At 34.8% G+C, this 20,176-nt stretch overlaps 1 protein-coding gene across 21 annotated transcripts in view; it reads left to right on the top strand.

Annotated features, from left to right (window-relative positions):
• NRXN1 (neurexin 1) overlaps window positions 1-20,176 on the top strand; it is a 1,178,968-nt gene that overhangs the window by 542,787 nt on the left and 616,005 nt on the right. For 13 of the 21 annotated variants that reach the window (XM_059134785.1, XM_059134774.1, XM_059134786.1 and 10 more), the window contains 2 exons: window positions 5,284-5,487; window positions 8,016-8,042. In XM_059134785.1, coding sequence (XP_058990768.1) covers window positions 5,284-5,487; window positions 8,016-8,042 — 231 coding nt within the window. The remainder of the gene's footprint in view (window positions 1-5,283; window positions 5,488-8,015; window positions 8,043-20,176) is intronic. The other 8 variants (XM_059134801.1, XM_059134789.1, XM_059134778.1 and 5 more) reach the window with 1 other exon arrangement.

Genomic DNA, 20,176 nt, shown 5'->3' with positions numbered 1-20,176 from the left:
CTATCACCATAACTGTCACGCAGATTCCAAAAGCCTTCAGTTAAATATGTGTGGTGTACCACCCTGTGGCAAGATCCTGCTACTACATATGGCAGAAATTAAAAATAGAAATTGTCAAGCTTCCTGAGCCAGAATGAGGGAAAGGGAATATTTTTATTTCGCAATAATTAGAAGGAGGGGTGGCAAGCATATGTAGATTTGCAAATGAGAATTTAATAGCAACCTTCATCACTGGGATCCGGCATACATTTTTATCTGACAGGTGGCTAGAAATTTCTGCAGATTTCTTTGTCTCCTTGTTGGTTGTGTGTTGAGGAAAAAATGGTCATTTTTGTGCGATTTTTGTTTCCAGACCACCCAGCGTATTGTTAGAAGTCTTTGTTTTTCAGAATTAATTTTCTTGCTCACATTATGGTATTTCCTGAGAACAGTGGTGATGTGGGATGCTTGTCATGCTCAATACCACAGAATTTGGCTTCTGTCCAGTTCCCAGCTATGCCCTAGTTCAGTCAACATAGGATCGTGCCCAACCCTTGGGGTTTCCAGTTCAAAAGAAAGAGCTTTGACTGTGGTCCTTCTCCAGATATACTCTGATCACAATAGGGTGTTAATCACCTAAGAGTTGATGGACAACTCCTGAAATTGAAAAAATAAATAAATAAAATAAAGGTACTAGTGGTCTCCATCTTACTATTACTGAGCAATAATTGATAATTTATAAAGATTATTATTCATAGTAAATAAAAAGTGTGTTCAAGTCCTTAGATAATGCAGCCTAAGGAATAATATTGCAGTCACATTACTATAGAAAATTTTTATTCTGCATTAAGTAAGCAAAGGAATTTATAAGAAAGAGTATATGCTGACCTAGGCAATTAAGGAAAATAGTATTTTTTATGTGCATCGATCTCATAAGGATGAGTAATATAGAAATAATGTGCAATTGAATATAAATTAAATTCAGCATTTTTCCTCCTACTTTATTTTTAATAAAGCTGAGAATTTGTGGAGACTTGGCTGTGTAGAAATTATTCTTGGTTATGTGTATATGTTGTAATCAGAGGTCTGCTTTATACTTGTTTGTTAAAACTCTAACAGATGGAGAGACAGATGTCAGAGCAATATAATTTGGCTCCCTGTCTGATTTTCATCGTTGTGCACAATATGTGACTGCCTTTCGGCAAAACTGAGCACAGGTGTACACTTTAGACGGCAAGAAGGAATAATACAGAAAAGCAAATTTATCAAACTTAACGACAAAGGGGAAGGAGATACAGGAGACAAAGCTGAAACTTTTTTCTCCCCCTCTGGGAAGTATTGTATTGGAATTAGCCTTCTAAAGTACTCTTTTGTGTTCTAAGGGGTAAGATAATTTTACTAATGTGAAAGGATGCTGTCAAATAGCATAACCTTCAAATGTCAGAGTGTTTACCATTTATTTGGCAACTCTAGACTCCAACTTGTGCATTTTCCATTTCTTGTCTAATTAAACATTAACTCTAATTATGAGGAATCATTTAGGTGCTCATTTGTCGTTTATCAACAAGTTATTTTCACATTGAGAATTATTTAAAATGTACTCAAGTTTTATTACTTTACTATATTATTTCATTCCTGCAGTTTTTTTGGAGAATGTTATAGGCTAATGATTCTGATTGTTTTCCAACTTTGGATTGTATTTCATACTATGTTTATGATCCATTGTCAGTCATCTCTATTTCTGGAAGGATGTTCCCCCTCCTTAGTTTTTAATAAAATTAAGCTGCATTTTATAGAAGATTATAAATTTAAAATGTGATTATTGAATAATAGACACTAGGTTTATAGATTAAATAAATAAAGGAAAATTAACAACATTTCAGTTCTTTTATCAATATGATGCTGAGGAACTGAGTAATAGATAATGACTTTTAAATGTTTATTCAGGTGTTTGTTGCTCTATAGATATGGACAATGATTGGCTCTAGTTTAGGCAAAGAAATAGTAAAGAACAAATCTCCCTTGATATTATACAAGAAACACTTTTTTTTCCTAGAGATCACCATAGCTTTACAATCATGTTTTAATTTTTTAATTAATTAATTAATTTGTGAGAGAGAGAGGAAGCGCGTGGACGCAGGGTGTGGGAGGAGCAGAGAAGGAGAGGCAGAGAAAGAGAATCTCAGGCAGACTCCCTGCTGATGGTGAAGCCTGATGTGGAGCTCGATCTAACCCCTGAGATCATGACCAGGACCGAAATCAAGAGTCAGACATTTAACTGACTGAGCTACCCACGTGCCCCTTAATTATGTTTTGAGTAAACTACTGCAGCTTTTCTGTTAGGAAACTTATCTAATAATAAAAATATGTGGTATAATGTAGAACCATACTATTTTAAAAGGATTATATTTTATTTTCTCAAAGTCAGGTCAGTGCCTAGCCACAGGACTGGTATTTTGATAAATAGATGCTAGCCTGTCATTTAGTGGCACAGTGTGTCATTCAAAGTAGACTTCAGCAAATATTATGTCCACATACTTTACCAAAATTAGATTCCACTTAACAATAGGCAGAGTAAATACTTAACTTCTTCTTTTTTTTTTTTTTTAACATTTTATTTATTTGACAGACAGAGATCTCAAGTAGGGGAAGAGGCAGTCAGAGAGAGAGAGAGGAGGAGGAAGCAGGCTCCCCACTAAGCAGAGACCCTGATGCTGGACTCCATCCAGGATCCTGGGATCATGACCTGAGCCAAAGGCAGAGGCTTAACCCACTGAGCCACCCAGACGCCCCAATACTTAACTCCTTTAGTGAGCATTTATGTAAGCTTGATATCCAAATGAAAATAAGCTCTTTCATATATCTTCAGTATCAAATGCAATCCTTAATTCAGTTAAGTACGTACTGAAGCTCTTCTATGTGCCTGGCCCTCTTCTATGTGCCTGAAGGTTATGCTATTTGACAGGTACTCAGCTACTGCTAGAACAATGTATAGGAGAGCCTAACCCTGCCCTCACAACATTTACATTCTAAAGGGTGAAACAGATAACTATATAGAAACATATAAGAAATGGTAACTGTGAAGAAGAAATGAGTAAGTAGATATGGAATAATTAGAGGAAGGATCAGTGGGGTGCTTTAAGCAGAACTCTTGAAGTCACATTTGACCAGAGACCTGAATGCCAACGGAACCAGCCATGTAGAGGTTTAGGGTTAAGCCTTTTAAAACAGACAGGTCCACAAGTGCAGGTACTTGAATGAGGGATGAAATCAGTGTGGCTGGAGTTTACTGAACAAGTGGTGGAGATGCTCAAGGTTGAGGCCATGGAGAAAGGCTGGGGCCAGATCACGAAGAACCTTGTGGGTAGAAAAGCGGTACGGCTTTTATTCTAACTTCAGTGGAAAACTATTGGTGGGAGGTGGGGAGACATAATTTAAGCAGTGTAGGGATATAATCTGCTTTATTTCTTTAAAAGTTTAGCATGGCTGCTGTAGACAGGAAGAAAGAGTAGAAATGGGAAAACCTCTGAGGGAGCTCTGATAGTGGTCTAGGTGCGAGATTGGAGCAGAGGAAGAGATACTTGGGTGATAAGGATAAGAAGCAATAAATTCAGGAAATGGCTTGGAATTAGAGCCTACAAGACTTATAGACTTGCACATAGATTGGGCATTGCAGAGAGTTTAAGAGAAAAATCAGAAAAGCTAAGTTCTGAACAATGGGATTATGCCATTTACTAAGCTAGAGAACATTGGTGAAGGAGCATGTGGAGTTGGTTCATGACGGGGGGGTTGACTATAGTATTTAAATTGGAAATCTTAAGTGAGTGATGGATGAAAGAACTCGGGAGAGAAGTCAGGCTATTAATAAATATTAGGGGGAGTTGACCAAGATCCCTTAAGTCAAGAGGCAGGTGGAAGAGAAGAGCACCAAGAAGGTATACCTAGAAGGAACCTTCCTTTCTTTATCTGTTCTGGATATGCATTCAGTCCCATGATGACAACGACTAATGATTAAATATTTGACTCTCCTGACTTTTTGACAGACAAACTTGCAAAACCGCAACTCCAGAATAAGTCCCAATAATAAGCAACTGTATCATTAAAGCTAATCATGCCATGTAAATGGGCAAGATAATGAGAATTTCCAAGTTTCCTTTAATTCCAGCTGGTTTTTCTTTTGTTAAGCGGTATTCTGCGTTGTCAGAACCAATGAGAAAGCAGAATTACTCATACTTGTTTTGCAACGTTCCACCACCATATGGTGTTTAACATTAAAGTGTTCTATTTCTTAAAGCATGCAGTTTGTGATCAACAGTTTCTGGTGTCCTCTTCTTTATGTGTTTAATACAGTATTAAGCGACTTCTCTCTTTTTAAAGCAGACCACTTTGATTTAGTAGCACAAACTAAAACATGCAAACTCTGCAGACCCAGTCATGTTTATTCAGTATTACCAAAATACATAGTTATTGGCTTTTTGGTGATAGCATCACATTTTCAGAACACCAGAGTAGTGCTGACAGAAGATGATTTCAGCTACCCCTTCCCTGTAAATAAAGCTTAAAATGAGGTCTGTTTGTGTCTTTGTAAAACTTAGTTATCTCATTAAACAAAGTGACTCAGAAGAAGCGCCATGTGTTGTTTGGAGCTACTTCTTTTCTCTCTTTGAACATCACCTTTGGTAAAATGTTGACCTTATTCTAACATTTAAGTCATTTCTTTTACTTTTTTTGATCCTATGAAGGCAGATACTATGAAAGAAGATAATGACGGAAACTTCTCCTAGAATCATGGACTTTTAGGGTGGCTACAGCCTTAGAGATCCTCTGCTAGCACCTCCTCATTTTGTTGAGGAAAGGCAGATTTGGGGGAGCTAGTGGCCTAGCCATGTATAAACATGCATTAAGTAATTGCTTACTTAGTCTGTGCCTCAGCCCAGGCTCATACTGTGACTAAGACAGAAGAATGTGATCTCTGCCTTTGAGAAGGGAGACACACACACACGAACACCGATAAACCAGCATGATGAATGCCATAGCTAGAAAGGGCTACGCGATCAAAAAGGGAAGTAGTGCCATCTCTGTGCCTGTGGTTTAGCAGACTTCACAGAAGTCCTCATTATGGTGACTTCTCGTCCCAGCTTTAAAAAAAAAAAAAAAAAAAAATGCTCATTTCTGAAGAAGATGAGCTGCGTTTGCAGTGTTGTGTTCTATCTAGAAGCCATTAATAGGTCTCACTGTCCTTTTTCACAGAATAAATTAGTACCAAACTGACCAAGAACTTTGATATTCACTTCCCATCTGCAGAGGCAACGGTTCTGAGCTACGATGGGAGTATGTTTATGAAAATCCAGCTCCCAGTGGTGATGCACACAGAGGCCGAGGACGTGTCCTTACGGTTCCGATCCCAGCGCGCCTATGGCATTCTCATGGCAACCACCTCCAGAGACTCGGCAGACACCCTCCGCCTGGAGCTGGATGCAGGGCGTGTGAAACTGACGGTCAACCTAGGTAACAACTCCCCTTCCCCCATAAAACTAATACTTTTCACTTTTTGTTCAGTTTTGCCTGCAAACATTTATCGAGTAGCCTGTTTTGCCATGGAAAGTTAAAACACTTAATGGTCTCATTTTCATCATTTAAATTAATTTAGGTTTTGGGGGCATCTTTTTGATTGTTTCATTTTGTTGAACATAATTTACCATTTTGTGATTTCTACCACTGAGGATTCTTAAAAGGGAAGCCGTATGTACCAATGAGGTCAATTGAAAGTATAAATTGTTAGGCTTGAAGAGGCCTCAAATAATTTCCATTGTTGTATTTACTAGTATTCTGATTTGCTATAGAGGACACCCTTTCAGATGAATAAAAACCCATCTGCTTTTATTTAGATAAGATCTGCACAAAATGTCAAATTTCTGCTCTGTGATGTAGACAACAGTTACTTTTACTGTACTCTCTGGGCTTCTCCTTTGACTAGTCACCTTTGTGGTACACCATCTTTTCTGTTTGGAAATACTGTGTGGTGATATTTTGCTATCAAACAGCAATCCACAACCCTTCAATGCCCAAAGACTGCGGCCCGTAGCAAACAGCCATGAGAACACTAAAACACAGGCTCTTCTACAGAGAAATAATGCTTTCCTGCTTCATTGTAGCATTAGGAGAGAGTCACTACAGTAAAACCTCAAAAAGCTATATGAAATATGGGAGAAGATTAGGCCGAATTAAGAAAGAGTTGGAATTGCAGACTTAAAAAAATATGCAGTTTTGTTTTCGATTACGTTCCAAAACACAAATTGATAGCTAGGAAGGCTTCTTAAGGAAAGGTCTTACTAGGCTGATTTTAATGGGTGGATAAGACTTATCAGTAATTAGGATGTCATTTCATGGAAGTTGTGCCATCAATGTACAGTGAAGTACTGGGATTCAGTTTTCTTCCTGAAGTTCATCTTTTACAACTTGTTTAATTTTTCTCAGGCAATTTTTGTTTGTCAAGAATTATAAATATTCTGCCCAATAAGTTTCGTTACTATCAGTAGCTCCAAGAGGAGAACAAATTAATGAGGTTTTACTGTATTTCCTGGAAGTGCTCAACACACACAAAAATAAATTAATGGAGAAAGAAAAATAAAATTTGAAACATAGTTTGACACAAAGAGTAGCGAAATGTGATGAGGTGAGGCATTTGTGGAAACTCTACCTATAGTTTCAAATTGTGCTGGGCAGAATGGTAGCTCATAAAGAATAAAATTATTTCAGTGGTAGCTTATTGCATACAATTACATTCAATTAATATTAGCTAAATAAAGTTAAATAATAAGGGTGTTTTTTTAAACATCGCTGAAGAATGCAGGGCAGTCATTTACTGTTCTGTTAGAGTTCCCTCTAGTGACAATGATAGGTTACTACAACAAGTCAAAGGAAATTGCCTAATCGCAGTAAAGGGGCTGCTAGCCAAAGTGGAAACACTCATGGGAATTTTCCAACAGCAAAGCATTCTGTGGAAAGAGTTGTGTAGGTGCTGGTCCTTGGCTGTTTGCAACCACTTTTCTGATGCGGTTGACGACACATGACAAACTCAGCTATATGGAAACAGAATCTAGGTTTATATTTTTCATGTTCCCCAAAGGCATTAAATACTACAACAAAAACCAACAAATATGTATCTATACATAAAATAAACATAAAACATCCCACACAGTCCTTTAAAGACAGCCCTTATAATCACAGTCTGTGTTATTCAGATCAGACATTCTGTTCTTAGATCATCCGTGTTTATAGAAAAAGCAAGTGTAAGAAAAGGAAATTCAATACCCATGACACGTAGCACATAGAGATAACATTGTTAGCTCCTAAAAGAGGCATAGGCTCGTGTACTCTGAAGAATGACATTACCCCTTAGCTACTGCTGGCTACTAGAAGAAAACACAGTTGTTTCTTTCTTCCTCCAATTAATACAAGGCGTGGAATCCGGCCAGTATCTGGCTGCTAACTTCTTTTCCTAAGCCAATGATAATAACAAAAATAAAATACATTAGGGTAAAGTTAGAAGATCTTCAACTTGCTCTCCATTTGATCACCACAATTCTCAAGAGTTCTATTGGCCTTTGTGGGATATTAGACTCTGAAGGTCCAAGATGTCTGAGCCTAGCTGGGCTTGCACTGTACCCCATTGTGACGGAGCTGAATTAATTATGCTGAAAACAATGATATGTTCTTTCACAGATGGGGAGAAAGTCGCAGCCAGTCTAAGCCAAGCATCTTTGACAGTTAACAACGCTTTCTTTCACTTAGATTTGTCACCATGTAGCTTTGTTTGAATTGGCCATTTTTTTTAAAAAACCTATTGTTGTTTCCAATGTGAAGTTTTATAACAATGAATCTGGGTTCTAGAAGTATGTAAAGAATACATGATATGGAGTGGCCATATTTGCATGTGTCTGTCCCCGGAAGGGTGGACTGTGATTTTATTGGATGTCTGCAGCTATTACCTTGAAGGATAAATTTTCATTTTTCATCTATTCTTCCCCATCTAGATTGTATCAGGATTAACTGTAATTCCAGTAAGTGCCTATTCAAAATTTTTAAAATGTTATTCCTCCATTATGATGTAAGCTAGTCCAGAAAAAAATGAAAGCAAGACAAAGACGTTTATCAAACTCATGAATTCACTTTGGAAGTGTGCCAGTCCATCATCTGGGTTGTAAAAATTCATTTTGAATTCTGTCCAGCTGGAGACTTTCCTCCTGTAGTTCCTATATCTAAAAGAGGTGACAAATATTTTAGAGCAGAAGATGCACACACCTCTCTAGACCTTTGAATAAGGCAAGTAGCATTTGTGTTTTGCCTGATCTCGGACTCTGATAGCTCTCTTCTTCACCAGATTAGGAAAAAATAGCATGGGTAGTATTTCCTTCACTTTCTTTTTTTAATCTCTTGACTCAAAATATAGAAAAAATTTTTGAATTCCTTTTGAGAGCTACTATTAAATTCTTCTAAATTCAGCCAAAATTCTACTTAGAAAAATGTATTTTTCAATGTTATATGTATATATATAAAGAAAATTACTTATCTAAGAGTTTTTTTTCTTGTTCATTAAGAGTATTTACATGATGAATTTTTACATCCTCATCACATATCTGCAAAAATAATCAAAACCCTTCAAATCTGTGATATGCATGCCAAATGATGAATCAGAAAAGATGCATGGACTGAGTTTTATTTGACTATGGACTAGAGAACCTGAAAGGATATAAGGACTGTGATTTTATTTTGAGTCGTAGCATTACCTTAAGAATAAATTCATTTTATTTCTTTACGTAAATGTTTAGGTTTTTTTCCTTTCCAGTTTTGCTGACCACATCAAGGAATTTCCTCCAATGATACCAAAGTTGTTAGCTATGTAAATAAAAATGGTTCTAACAAGATTCTAATCTCTCATTGTTCTAGTCAATGAGAACAAACATTTTCTATATCCTTGGAAAATGCTGAATGTGAGTTGATCAAGTCTACTCCCGAAACCATTGGCTGTGTTGGCAAATAGCAATGTCATCCTCTGAGGAACAAAATGGTGGTCCTCAACATACAAAACAAGAAGCTTTACTAATGAAATGCATACTACTTTGAACACATGCGTCTTATAACTCAGATTTGTCTTCAGATATTTTAGTATTCATTTTAAAGTAACATAAATATGAATCTTTCCAATCATAGCAATAAAAAAGTAACTGAATCATGATTTATGAAAAATTAAATTGATACACTATCATACAGGGCATAAAACATTATCTCAAACGGAACAGTTCCTGAAGTAATCTCTCGAAACTCTCACACAGGTAGGACTTTTCAAATTTACATCATCTCCTTTCAGACGCCATCCTACACTTCCTGAGAAGGAGCACAGTTTGTGAGTCTCACACCACGGTCCAGTTTGCTTTCAGCTCTGGGGCACTCATGCGGGCAAAACAGCAACCAAGAAGTAGTTTCCCAAAGCTAGATTTGTGCCTTAATGCAGTTATAGATATTCTTGATACATCCTGAGTCTGAGAAAATAATGGGAGGAAAATACTCCTTTCTAGACTCCCATTGTATGTACTCTTATTTATTTCTATTAAGCATATAATAAAGTATGAATGTTTAAATTTACTAAGTGTAACTATATAAACTCTAGTATTTGGAATTCTAGTATGGGAGTTAACCAAATCAAGTGTGATGCTGTGTTTTCTAGCTATATAAGTGACTCTTTTAGAAATAGATACTTGTAGTCTTATTACCCTTGTTAGACACTTCTCTTCAGTTGGCTTATATTATGAGATTCTAATATTAAGCACAGTCTTTTTTCCTCTGGATATTCCACAGAATAATACCTTTGAGGACAAAGGTTTTTTGCTGGTTAGTGAAATTTTTCCCTTTTTTAAGGAGTATGTGTTACATGTAAAGTACTTGAATTAAATGAGTGACTGTGAGCTCTCAGTGCACACCTCGGACAGGACTGCAAATGCCTTAACTTGACAGCAGTCACTGGAAAAGAACATTCGATGAGCAGGTAACACTTTCATTTTCTTTTCCCTTTGTTTTATTTGGGGAATAGTGGGCAGATGTGGCGAGAACCCCAAATTCCATCAAGAAATCATGTTTTTCCTCAAAGGATGGAGAGGGAGGAATTTACATATCAAATAATGCAAATCTAATTCACAGTGATTAAATAAGCAGAGATTTCCACCTGGAGTGCATTTCCTACCCCGTAAAAATATGAATTGAAATATCTTTATCTCAGTATAACTTGTAGTTTGAGTGGCTGGTTTATTACATTTATCCCCTGTAAACTTTAAGTTTGTCTGAAACCAAAATGAATGTACATTTATTAAATCACAGCCATCTACCATCTATCATCGTCTCTAAAAATTATATCATACCTAAGATACAACTGTATTATGAAATTAATATGACATCCTTAAGGAAATTTCCACAGCAAATATACAAACTGTAATGTAAAAGATTATCTTAGGTTGGGAATTAATATTAACTCTAAATTATTAAGGTTGGATGGAAACATTTTTAACCTTCTCTATACTTACTCAGAATTGCTCTGCTGTTTCCTTTGGTGCTCCATCCTTCATCCCCGCTTCATACCTTACCCCCAGGGTAGAGCAGATGTTACTTGATAAGGAAAAGTTAATATATATGGTACCAGACTTTCCAATCATTGCCCTTGAAGAATAAGTAGTAGGTGAAGAGGAAAGACGATCTAGCTGCATGTATTCAGACGTGTGGGACCATCAGAGATGGCAGGTGTGTTCCTTTTTCAGCCATTTCTGTTTGAGTAGTTTATATGCACCACTAGTCTTTGGTCGACAGGCTGGGGCAGAATCTTTTGTTTGGCTTTCTTGGAGAAAGGGCAGATTTGAATTCCAGAGAGCATCTCTGGCAGATTCTTGTGGCTACCATTTTTCCTCTTTGTAGGAAAAGCTGTCAAGAATCTTTAAGTGGAAAGAGAGCTTGCTTTCATTTAAAAATCAAAAGCTTATTTTCATGTGTGGAAAGGGTACTTTTTAAAAAAGAACCATCTCTATGAATAGTGGTCATCTCAATGCCAAAATGTATGCTTTGATCTTTCAGATTACAAATGGAATGTCTCGGCACACAGTCCCAGACCAATCCCAGCTCTCTGACATCCTTTAGCTTATATCATTGCTAAAATATGTTTGTTCATCTGCACCTTGGAATTAAATTAAGGTCAGTTTGTGCAGATTCATGACCTGGAAGGTGAGCATGGAAGTTTGTTATCTTCCACACTCCATTCTCTTCTATCCACGATAGAAATAAAGGAATAGTCAGATTTCTTGCACCTTCTCAATCAACTGCAATATTGAGAACATGCCATCATGAAATAATTGTGTATGGAAGTTGCTTAAAGAGCCACCATCTTTTAATGCATATCATTTCTTCTCTGAATAGTATTTCAAAAAAGTAGATGAGAAAGGACTCTAAAGTCATATTCTTCTACCACAAAGAGAAAAAATATTCAAATTAATAAAAAAAGACAATTTATAGACTACTTTGCAAAAAATAATTATTGTATTTAAATTACTAACCAATCATTAATGAGTTATTGAGAAAATCCTAATCAGATTGAATAGTACTTTTCTGACTGACACATGAATTATTTGCATGAAAAGTCGTGTTTGACAGTCTCTTCCCTAGGTTCATATTAATGGACTTAATATATCTTTTATTAAAAACTGTAAAGATTGCAAAGGAAATTTTCTAATCCTCATGAAATTATCCCAAATTCATTATTAGTTGGATCTGTACTGGCCGTCATTCTTACTGTGTATTCCCTTTGTCTGCCAAAGTACATAGTCTAGTATCTTGGTTAACTCTGAGGTAGACTTACCAAGACAGTCTCAATCTTTAATTTGGTGTCCAGGAGTTCCCTACAGGACTTCCAAATTCATTAGTTTATGTATTTCTCTGCAATTTTTTTTTTTTTTTAGAAAACTTAGATTTGTAGTGATATATTGTTTCTTTAAATGATCCCAAATTTTATTCTCTCTCTTAAAAAATGTTAGTGCTATAATCCTTAATGGTTTAAATACAATGAACATTTGAAAACAAGATGTGTTCCGATCAACTATAGATGAGTCCTGATTGTCCTGTAAGTAACTAAATATGTAATGGACGCAGGGAGACATTTGTGCTTATGTTTTTGTTAGTATTTCTTTCCTTGCTTTCTTTTATTTATTGTTTTATTGGTTTGCTTGTTTTTGTCTTTTCAAATCAATGACATAATTACAGAATATCCTTCTTGCTCACAGGAAGGCTTGGGGCAACCTCTGTATCCACATAAAAATTGATTTTAATATAAACTCACAATCTCTGTTGTTTGTTTTGCGTCTTGGCATTGTTTTGGTTTCTTTATGCCTTGTATATATGTCTCTTCTCCTGCCCACCTGATCTTTCTTCCTACCAAGATGTACTCTTCCTCTCCATTTTCAATATCGTTTCCTCCTGTTTGGTTTCCTCTTGTTTTCTTAAAAGAATAAAAATTCTCTGGGTTGACAAAATATTTTAAGAGGCAGACCCTACAACGACCTTTGGCTTCTCACAGAAAGCGGTTTGATTAGTACAATAACAAAATTGCAGATCACGCTCAAGTCGACAAGATGTCAGGGGTTGAAGTTCAGCTCTTTTCATTTGCAGTTCAGTGTCTAAAGTATCAGAGAGAAAGAGAATGTGAGGCCAACTACTTAACCTCACTTTGCACTTGGGCAGAGTGAAGAAACACTCCGCATAGTATGTTATTGGAAAATGTACTGTGATGGATGTCTGGAGTGGATAATAAGATCTTTGTGTTATCATTTTATTACCAGCATGAAAAGATCAACTGGATATTAGTTATCACCCATTTTTTTTATGTAGTAAAAATGGAAAGCAATAAAAGAATGCAAAGTGTCAAACAGTGGCACTTAAGCCATATTAGATTGCTTTGATCAGGCTGCTGTTTGGCATGATCCTTAAAAAGACAGGAGGAAATTTCTGGGGGCTGGCTCTTGTTAACATGAAGCAAACATTCAGTTCAGAGCAGCTGCCCGGTACCTACAGAACAGACAGCTGCAAAAGGGAATCTTCTAGCGCTGGCCTGATTTGTAGAGTTGTGTCAGCTTCTCATGACTGCTGCTCTTCATCAGCCTAGGACGGGAGCTGCTCAAGCAATAAAGGAAGATGACTATATAAATGCAGAGCATAGAAGTTTTGTTTGTTCTTTTAGTTAATGTCATTTTTTTTTAAGCTTAAAGTAAATTTAAGGGAAGGAGAATAAAAAACTATTTACATATGATTACTTTTAGCAAAAATCTAAGGGAAATATAATATTGAGACCATAGATTTCTGATTAAAAAAAAAATAGCTAAAATAAAGGGAATTAGCACATGACAGTGAGTCTAAATTTAGACTTAAATATCAAAATTAGAATGAAATTTAAGGAATGCTCCTTTGGATTATCCACATGTTAAATTTATGAGAATTATACAGAAGAGTACAGTTTTCCCCTATACATGTAAATGGCTACATAGATTGGGTAAACTTAGTGGGAGGGCCTGAGAAGTTGAAGACATGGGTCCATTTTCATGAACAACTAATCTGTTCATTGCTTATATACAAATACTAAACGGTGCAGTGTTTTAAAAGACTGCTCTTTTTAAAATTTTTATTAACATATAATGTATTATTTGCCCCAGGGGTACAGGTGTGTGCATCAGCAGGCTTACACATTTCACAGCACTCACCATAGCACATACCCTGCCCAGTGTCCATAACCCAGCCACGCTCTCCCCTACCCCAGCAACCCTCCGTTTGTTTGGTGAGATTGAGAGTCTCTTATGGTTTGTAATAGACTGCTCTTTTGTGCAGGTTAAGAATTCCTCTTGGAATCAGGCTCAATTAATAATTGATTGATTGAAGGATTAAAGCATTTTCTTATTGCTGTTGTAAAAGGCTCTGCTCAAAGTGATGTGAAATTCCAGATTAGGGTGGACTGAAGCCATCAAATTCTCTTTCATTGTTGAAACTTAGCGTTATAATAACAACCTAGGTAGACCTTGTCAGGAAGTCCAAGAAAGTTTCAGAAGAATGAGTCTGACTTGATATTCGCTTGGTTTCTGTGAAAAGGAATTTTTTTTTTAATACAACCAAATACTACCAAACATACGAGACCACAGCCTGTTGGTGAGATGTTTTTCTTTGTTGTGTTATTAGAAAGAGCTGGTTTTTAAATATCCACCACTTTTTCCATAGTTTTTTTAATTTATTTTTTCATTTCCATGTGTTTATTTATTTCCTTTGGTAGGGATGGAGCATCTCAATATTTATCATTGATCCAGAAAATCAAGGATAGAAATTTGAATTACATATTTCTTTCCATTAATAAGATTTTTTTTTTGCTTTTAGCTTATTTCATTATGAGATGCATGATTCAAATTTCATTGTTTTAAAGAAAACAATAATAAGATAATAATTTTCTGTATTTGGAGCATTGGGTCTTTTACTTATACACCCTGATTCAGGTTTGTAGAAACTTAACTCCTGAAAAATAAAAAAGATTAAAAAGAACTTAGTGACTTCTGTTTAAAACAGTCTACAATTTTTAGGACAGCCTTAATGTTCAGTGATGATCAAGTGCACCATGCCATGGTACCCATTTTATTAGTATAGAGAAATACAGTTTAGAAAATTCTCTACAAGTTTTAAGGAAATAAAAGGAAATATAAAATAAGATGGAAACAGAAAGACAAACTGTAAGAGACTCTTAACTCTAGGAAACAAACTGAGGGTTGCTGGAAGGGAGGGGAGTGGAAGATGAGGTAACTGGGTGATGGACCTTAAGGATGGCATTTGATGTGATGAGCACTAGGTGTTGTATGCAACTGATGAATCACTTAATTCTACCTCTGAAACTAATAATACAGTAAATATTAATTAAATTGAATTTAAGTTAAAAGAAAACAAAATTTCTACAAGTTTTATATTCCTAATTTTACTGAAAAGAAAGCCACTAACAATTTATACCCTATCAATTGCTTATCGATCAAAGACTATGAAAACAAATATCATGATAATGGATTTCAGTTCCTCAAATGGTCACTTGAAAGGAATTAATGCATCTGTTGCCTGCTGAAATAGATACATAATTTAAAAGATGATGCCGGTGTGGACTTAACTATGGGTCAGATATGATTAATATAAGCATTCCAGCTTAGTTTCCATTTATGGGAGTATACACATTATTAAACACCATGGTTTAAATCATAGAATGTGAAGTTTTTTTTAAGATCTTGGAGAACTTTGATGATTTTTAAAAGTTTTAGTCTTGAAAAACGGGTGTTTTAAAATTTAGTTATTTATATATATTTTACTATCTTACTGAATCTGCAGTGTTCTCTGAGAAAATAGCTACTTGAAGATGTTTGCATAATTTGAAAATTCTTACTGTTTTTTTCAAAAATTGAGACGAATTGCAAAACAAAATGTAAAAGATCTCATAGCCTAAGTTTCAAAGAAATGCTAGGACTAACATTTAGTAAGTTAGTTTCCCTAAAGATTATGTTATACTATATAAACACTCATCAAAACATAAAAGCTGTTATCAGAGCAGGATGATATTATACTCTCCTTAAAGGAGAGTATAGTTTCCATTTATAGGAGAATACACATTATTAAACACTATGGTTTAAATCATAGAATGTGATTTTTTTTTTTAAAGATCTTGGAGAACTTTGATGATTTTAAAAGTTTTAGTCTTGAAAAACGGGTATTTTAAAATTTAATTATTTATATATATTTTACTATCAGGAATAGCATGTCTTCCACACAAACATCTTTTCTCTAGGGTATCTGATTAAAAATGTTTCCTCTTTACTTATAAGATACTCATGAGGGTTAAATTTCTTCAACATATAACTAGCTAACAAATAGGGCATAAATCGAGTGGGAAAGCCTCTTGAAATTGGGGTGGGGAGAATGAATGGGGCCCTCAAAGAATTTGAAGATTGAAAAGTTCAGTGTGCTCAGAGCTCTTATCCATTTCTTTCACTTGTTACCAATGGGAACAAAAGGCAAGATGGATAAGAAGTGCATTATGAAAACAGCTTCCCCAAAGATAAAGTAAGAAATTCTAGGGGTATTTAAATTACCTTTATTTTATTTGTAGTTCATACTGGATTATTTGCTCATTGTTATTTGTTCTTTGAATATATCACTCATAAAGTTGTGAGACTTCTTTATCCTCCCATCACCCTTCCCAGGGCATCAGTATAAATACAAACTTGAAATACTTAATGCAAAGTACTATTGAGATAAGTTAAATTTCAAAAAGTCAATTGACTTTTTCTATAGATAATTAGTATACTTAAAATTGCTTTGGAAATGTAGGATTTAGAGTAAGAACGATCAATTCTCTTTTAAAGTTTGCATACAAATAATATAGCTAGCCTGTGAATATAGGCACTCAATAAATTGTCAGATACATGGGGAAAAAAATCAACCCATTTGAGAAATCAAGAAATTTTCAGTATAAATAAATGTGTACAACTAAAAAAAATCTAAAGAATTCTGAAATATCTTACATTTCAGTAGGTACAAAAGGACTAGCTAATGCATGTGAAAATTAAAACTCAAATATTATAGAACAAGTATACTATAATAGCATGACTTAAAATTGCCATTACTGATTTTTCATGCATTATGAAGGAGTCCAGGAAAAGAAAATAAAAAATAAATTATTTAATAAGTTATGCAAATTCCCTTAGAATACAAACGTATTCACCTAATATTGTTGAAATAGGTAGACCATAATGGAGGTAGGACCTGATAATGACTTTCTGCCAAAGTAATCTAAAGCAGATCCAGGTCAGTAAACCAGTTGAAGAAAGATAAAATAGAAAACATATATATACAAAAGTAAGTTCTATTCCCATTCATCATCGGTGATCTCAGAGCAGTCAAAGTAAAACTGATTGGAAGCATCTGTGACCAAGATCTTGCAAAACAAACCAGATTGGAATAACCATGAATGAAAAGATACTTTACAGATGTATTGCTGTAAATTATCATTGACAGGAATCCACTATGTGAAAGCCTAACTGACATAATCTCTTCATAGGGAGCTTGACCAGGAACAATCATGCAGATGTAACATTACTTCTAGCAGTTGGGAGACCAGCTCCAAGGAACTTGCAAACACTATTTCCTCAGGTTGAGCAAGTTAACTTGACATAAGATTTAATAGCTAGTAACTGTTGCTATAGTTGGACAAGCAACTTTTTAGAACACTTCCAGGATAGGAAGGCAGCCCATTCATTTCAAAAGACTTTGACACAAATGAATAAATAAAATCTTAACAAAACAACAACAACAAAAAAACTCTCCCTTTGGCCCTCCCCCAACCCCAGACTCTCTCTCAAATAAATAAATGAAATCTTAAAAAAAAAAAAAAAAAAGACTTTGACACAAAGACATTTTCAAATAAAGAAGCAATCTCAATATTCTTCTCATCATTAAAGTAAATGGTTGAATGAAGTCATAGCACTCAATAATTAAATCACAGCACTTAGTACTACAAGTTAGCCTGATAAATAAGCTAAAGACAATAAAAGAAAACAATTAACAATATCTTGTTATTGCATTATTAAAATTCACAGTAAAGAAGAATTTTTTAAGTCATCATATCACTGCTTCGGAAAAAACACATTATTATTCTGATTTTTATATGATGGATGGATGAATTATTATGTGTTGCTTACCCACAGCCTTCTTTGATGCAGTAACTGAGGAAAGAAAAAAAGACCAAGACAAATGAGAGAGCCATAGTTCAACATTTCTGAAGACAAAATATTTCTTATCATATTCCTTAGAATGTGTTTTATTAAAAATAAATACTTTTATTAAAAATAAATACTTTCATAATATTAAGGCAAATATTGAAAAATAGGCTTTCAAGCATCATAATGGCTTCCCAGGGAAAAGAAAGGAAGGGGACAAATAAATTGACAAAGCCGGGAACTAAGATTTATTTACTTCTTCTACTATGCTTTTTATTTTTAGAGAAAGTTTGTTTAAGAATACTTCAAAAATAGCTAGGGAGAGCTAAAATTTATAAATTCTATCTTTAAAGATATTCTAGTGCAGTTATATTAACAAGATACGCAAAGTAAAATATAGGAAAAGCCATCTTTGCTTGTATTATGCAAAAATATGCATTTTTCTTGGCCTTCTCATAAATTGAAATTCTGTAACTATTATAATAGAGTATTCAGATAAAGAATGATATATTTAATTAAATAATCTCTGTGTTTTATACTCTAATTCCATGTCTTTTTAGTGGATTATCAAATATTTGTAAATTTCCAAATGCTCAATATCTTTATGCTTTTTTCATTCTTTCATTCAGATAACTTGACATTTTGTAAGTATTGCATAAGCTGTATTAAATAAGTATCACTTTAAATCAATGTGATCCTTTTCTTTTCATGCTATGCCAATGCTGAATACATTTTCCATTTATAATGCTTATTTAAAAGCACATTAACTATTTAGTACTTAATTATGCCTGCAAGCTATCCTATTATGTGATAAGCATTTCTTGGAAATGACCTTTTTTCCTTAAAATAAAGTCACAGTCCAAATTTTTTCTTTCTGTATATTAGTTTATTTTATTATGCTTCTTCCTAAACTTGCTAGTTGAGCTAGATTAGATTTAAAGAGAGTTATTTTAAAACATTCTTTGAACAATATATTTATATAATTTGTGTTCATTTTTACCATGTTGTAAATATAATTATATTCTTAAAAGGTAATTTGTATTTCTTAAAATGTATGTTTTTCACATTGAAAATTATTTACATCAGAGATACTTATCCTGGTCTGTCATAAATGGGTACAATCAATGCCAATGCTATAGAAACTAAATGTTTCTTAGTAGATGATTTAAACCTTGTTGATTCATTTGCTTAGAGCTATGATATTAAGCCAGATGTGGAACAGGAGGTGAGGCAGCTACATAAAGTTTATTTTGTAGATAATAGAATAGGGTTGCTATGAGTTAGGAAAATGGCAAAGAACTCTCTGCAGGGGGTTTCCAGCAGCTCTCCAAGGTCAGATATTTTTGCAGACAATGCCAGTGTTCTCTTATGAATCACTCATTAATTCTTGAATCCCCCAATTCCTAACTCAACTGTTTGCTTTGCATGTGGGAATTATTGACTGCTGGCCTTAGGGCATTTTGCTCTCCTAGGCTCTAAACCATATTAAATTTATTTTCAAGGGAACTGAGCAAAAAAGCTGTCCAAGTAATTAACCAGATACTTGACTCACCCAAGCTCTCCAACTGTACGACTTACCAGATTCTGTGCTGCTAAATATGAAAACAAAGCAATGAAGCTTTCTATTTCCTGATATTTCTTAGTGAATGTAAGCATTAAAGGTTAATGGAGTTATTTTTTCTTTAACTATTTGGCTTAATTCAATATCAAAAGATATTTCCTCTACCACAGACAGACAGACACACACACACACACAATCCAACAAACTCTAAACAAATACACTCATTTGGTAAATAGTGAATGGCAATTATGTTCAAGACTTCGAGCTATAGATGTCTGATATTTTCCTTGAAATTTGAAATCACCAAAGGGGAGATATAAAAATAGTAATAATCTAATAGTGAAAATAATAATATTATTATAACAGAGTGCTTACTGTGTGCTAGGCATTACTTTAAATTATTCTAATTAATTAAATCTATTTGTGTTATGATGTATCTCCATTACTAACTTATTTTACAGATATAAATACTGAGGCCCAGAGAACTTAAATAGGTTACGCAAGTTCACACAGCTGGTAACATACGGAGCTGGGATAAAAACCAAACCCCTAAGGGGCGCCTGGGTGGCTCAGTGGCTCAGTGGTTTGGGCTGCTGCCTTCGGCTCAGGTCATGATCTCAGGGTCCCAGGATCGAGCCCCGCATCAGGCTCTCTGCTCCGCAGGAAGCCTGCTTCTCTCTCTCTCTCTCTCTCTGCCTGCCTCTCTGCCTACTTGTGATCTCTGTCTGTCAAATAAATAAATAAAATCTTAAAAAAAATAAAATAAAAAAACAAACCCCTAAGTCCAGAACACACTCACCAGACCTGGATATAGAGTTCA

This window comes from Mustela lutreola, chromosome 9, assembly GCF_030435805.1.
Source record: "Mustela lutreola isolate mMusLut2 chromosome 9, mMusLut2.pri, whole genome shotgun sequence".
NCBI lineage: Eukaryota > Metazoa > Chordata > Mammalia > Carnivora > Mustelidae > Mustela > Mustela lutreola.
This window is presented reverse-complemented; position numbering and strand designations above follow the sequence as displayed.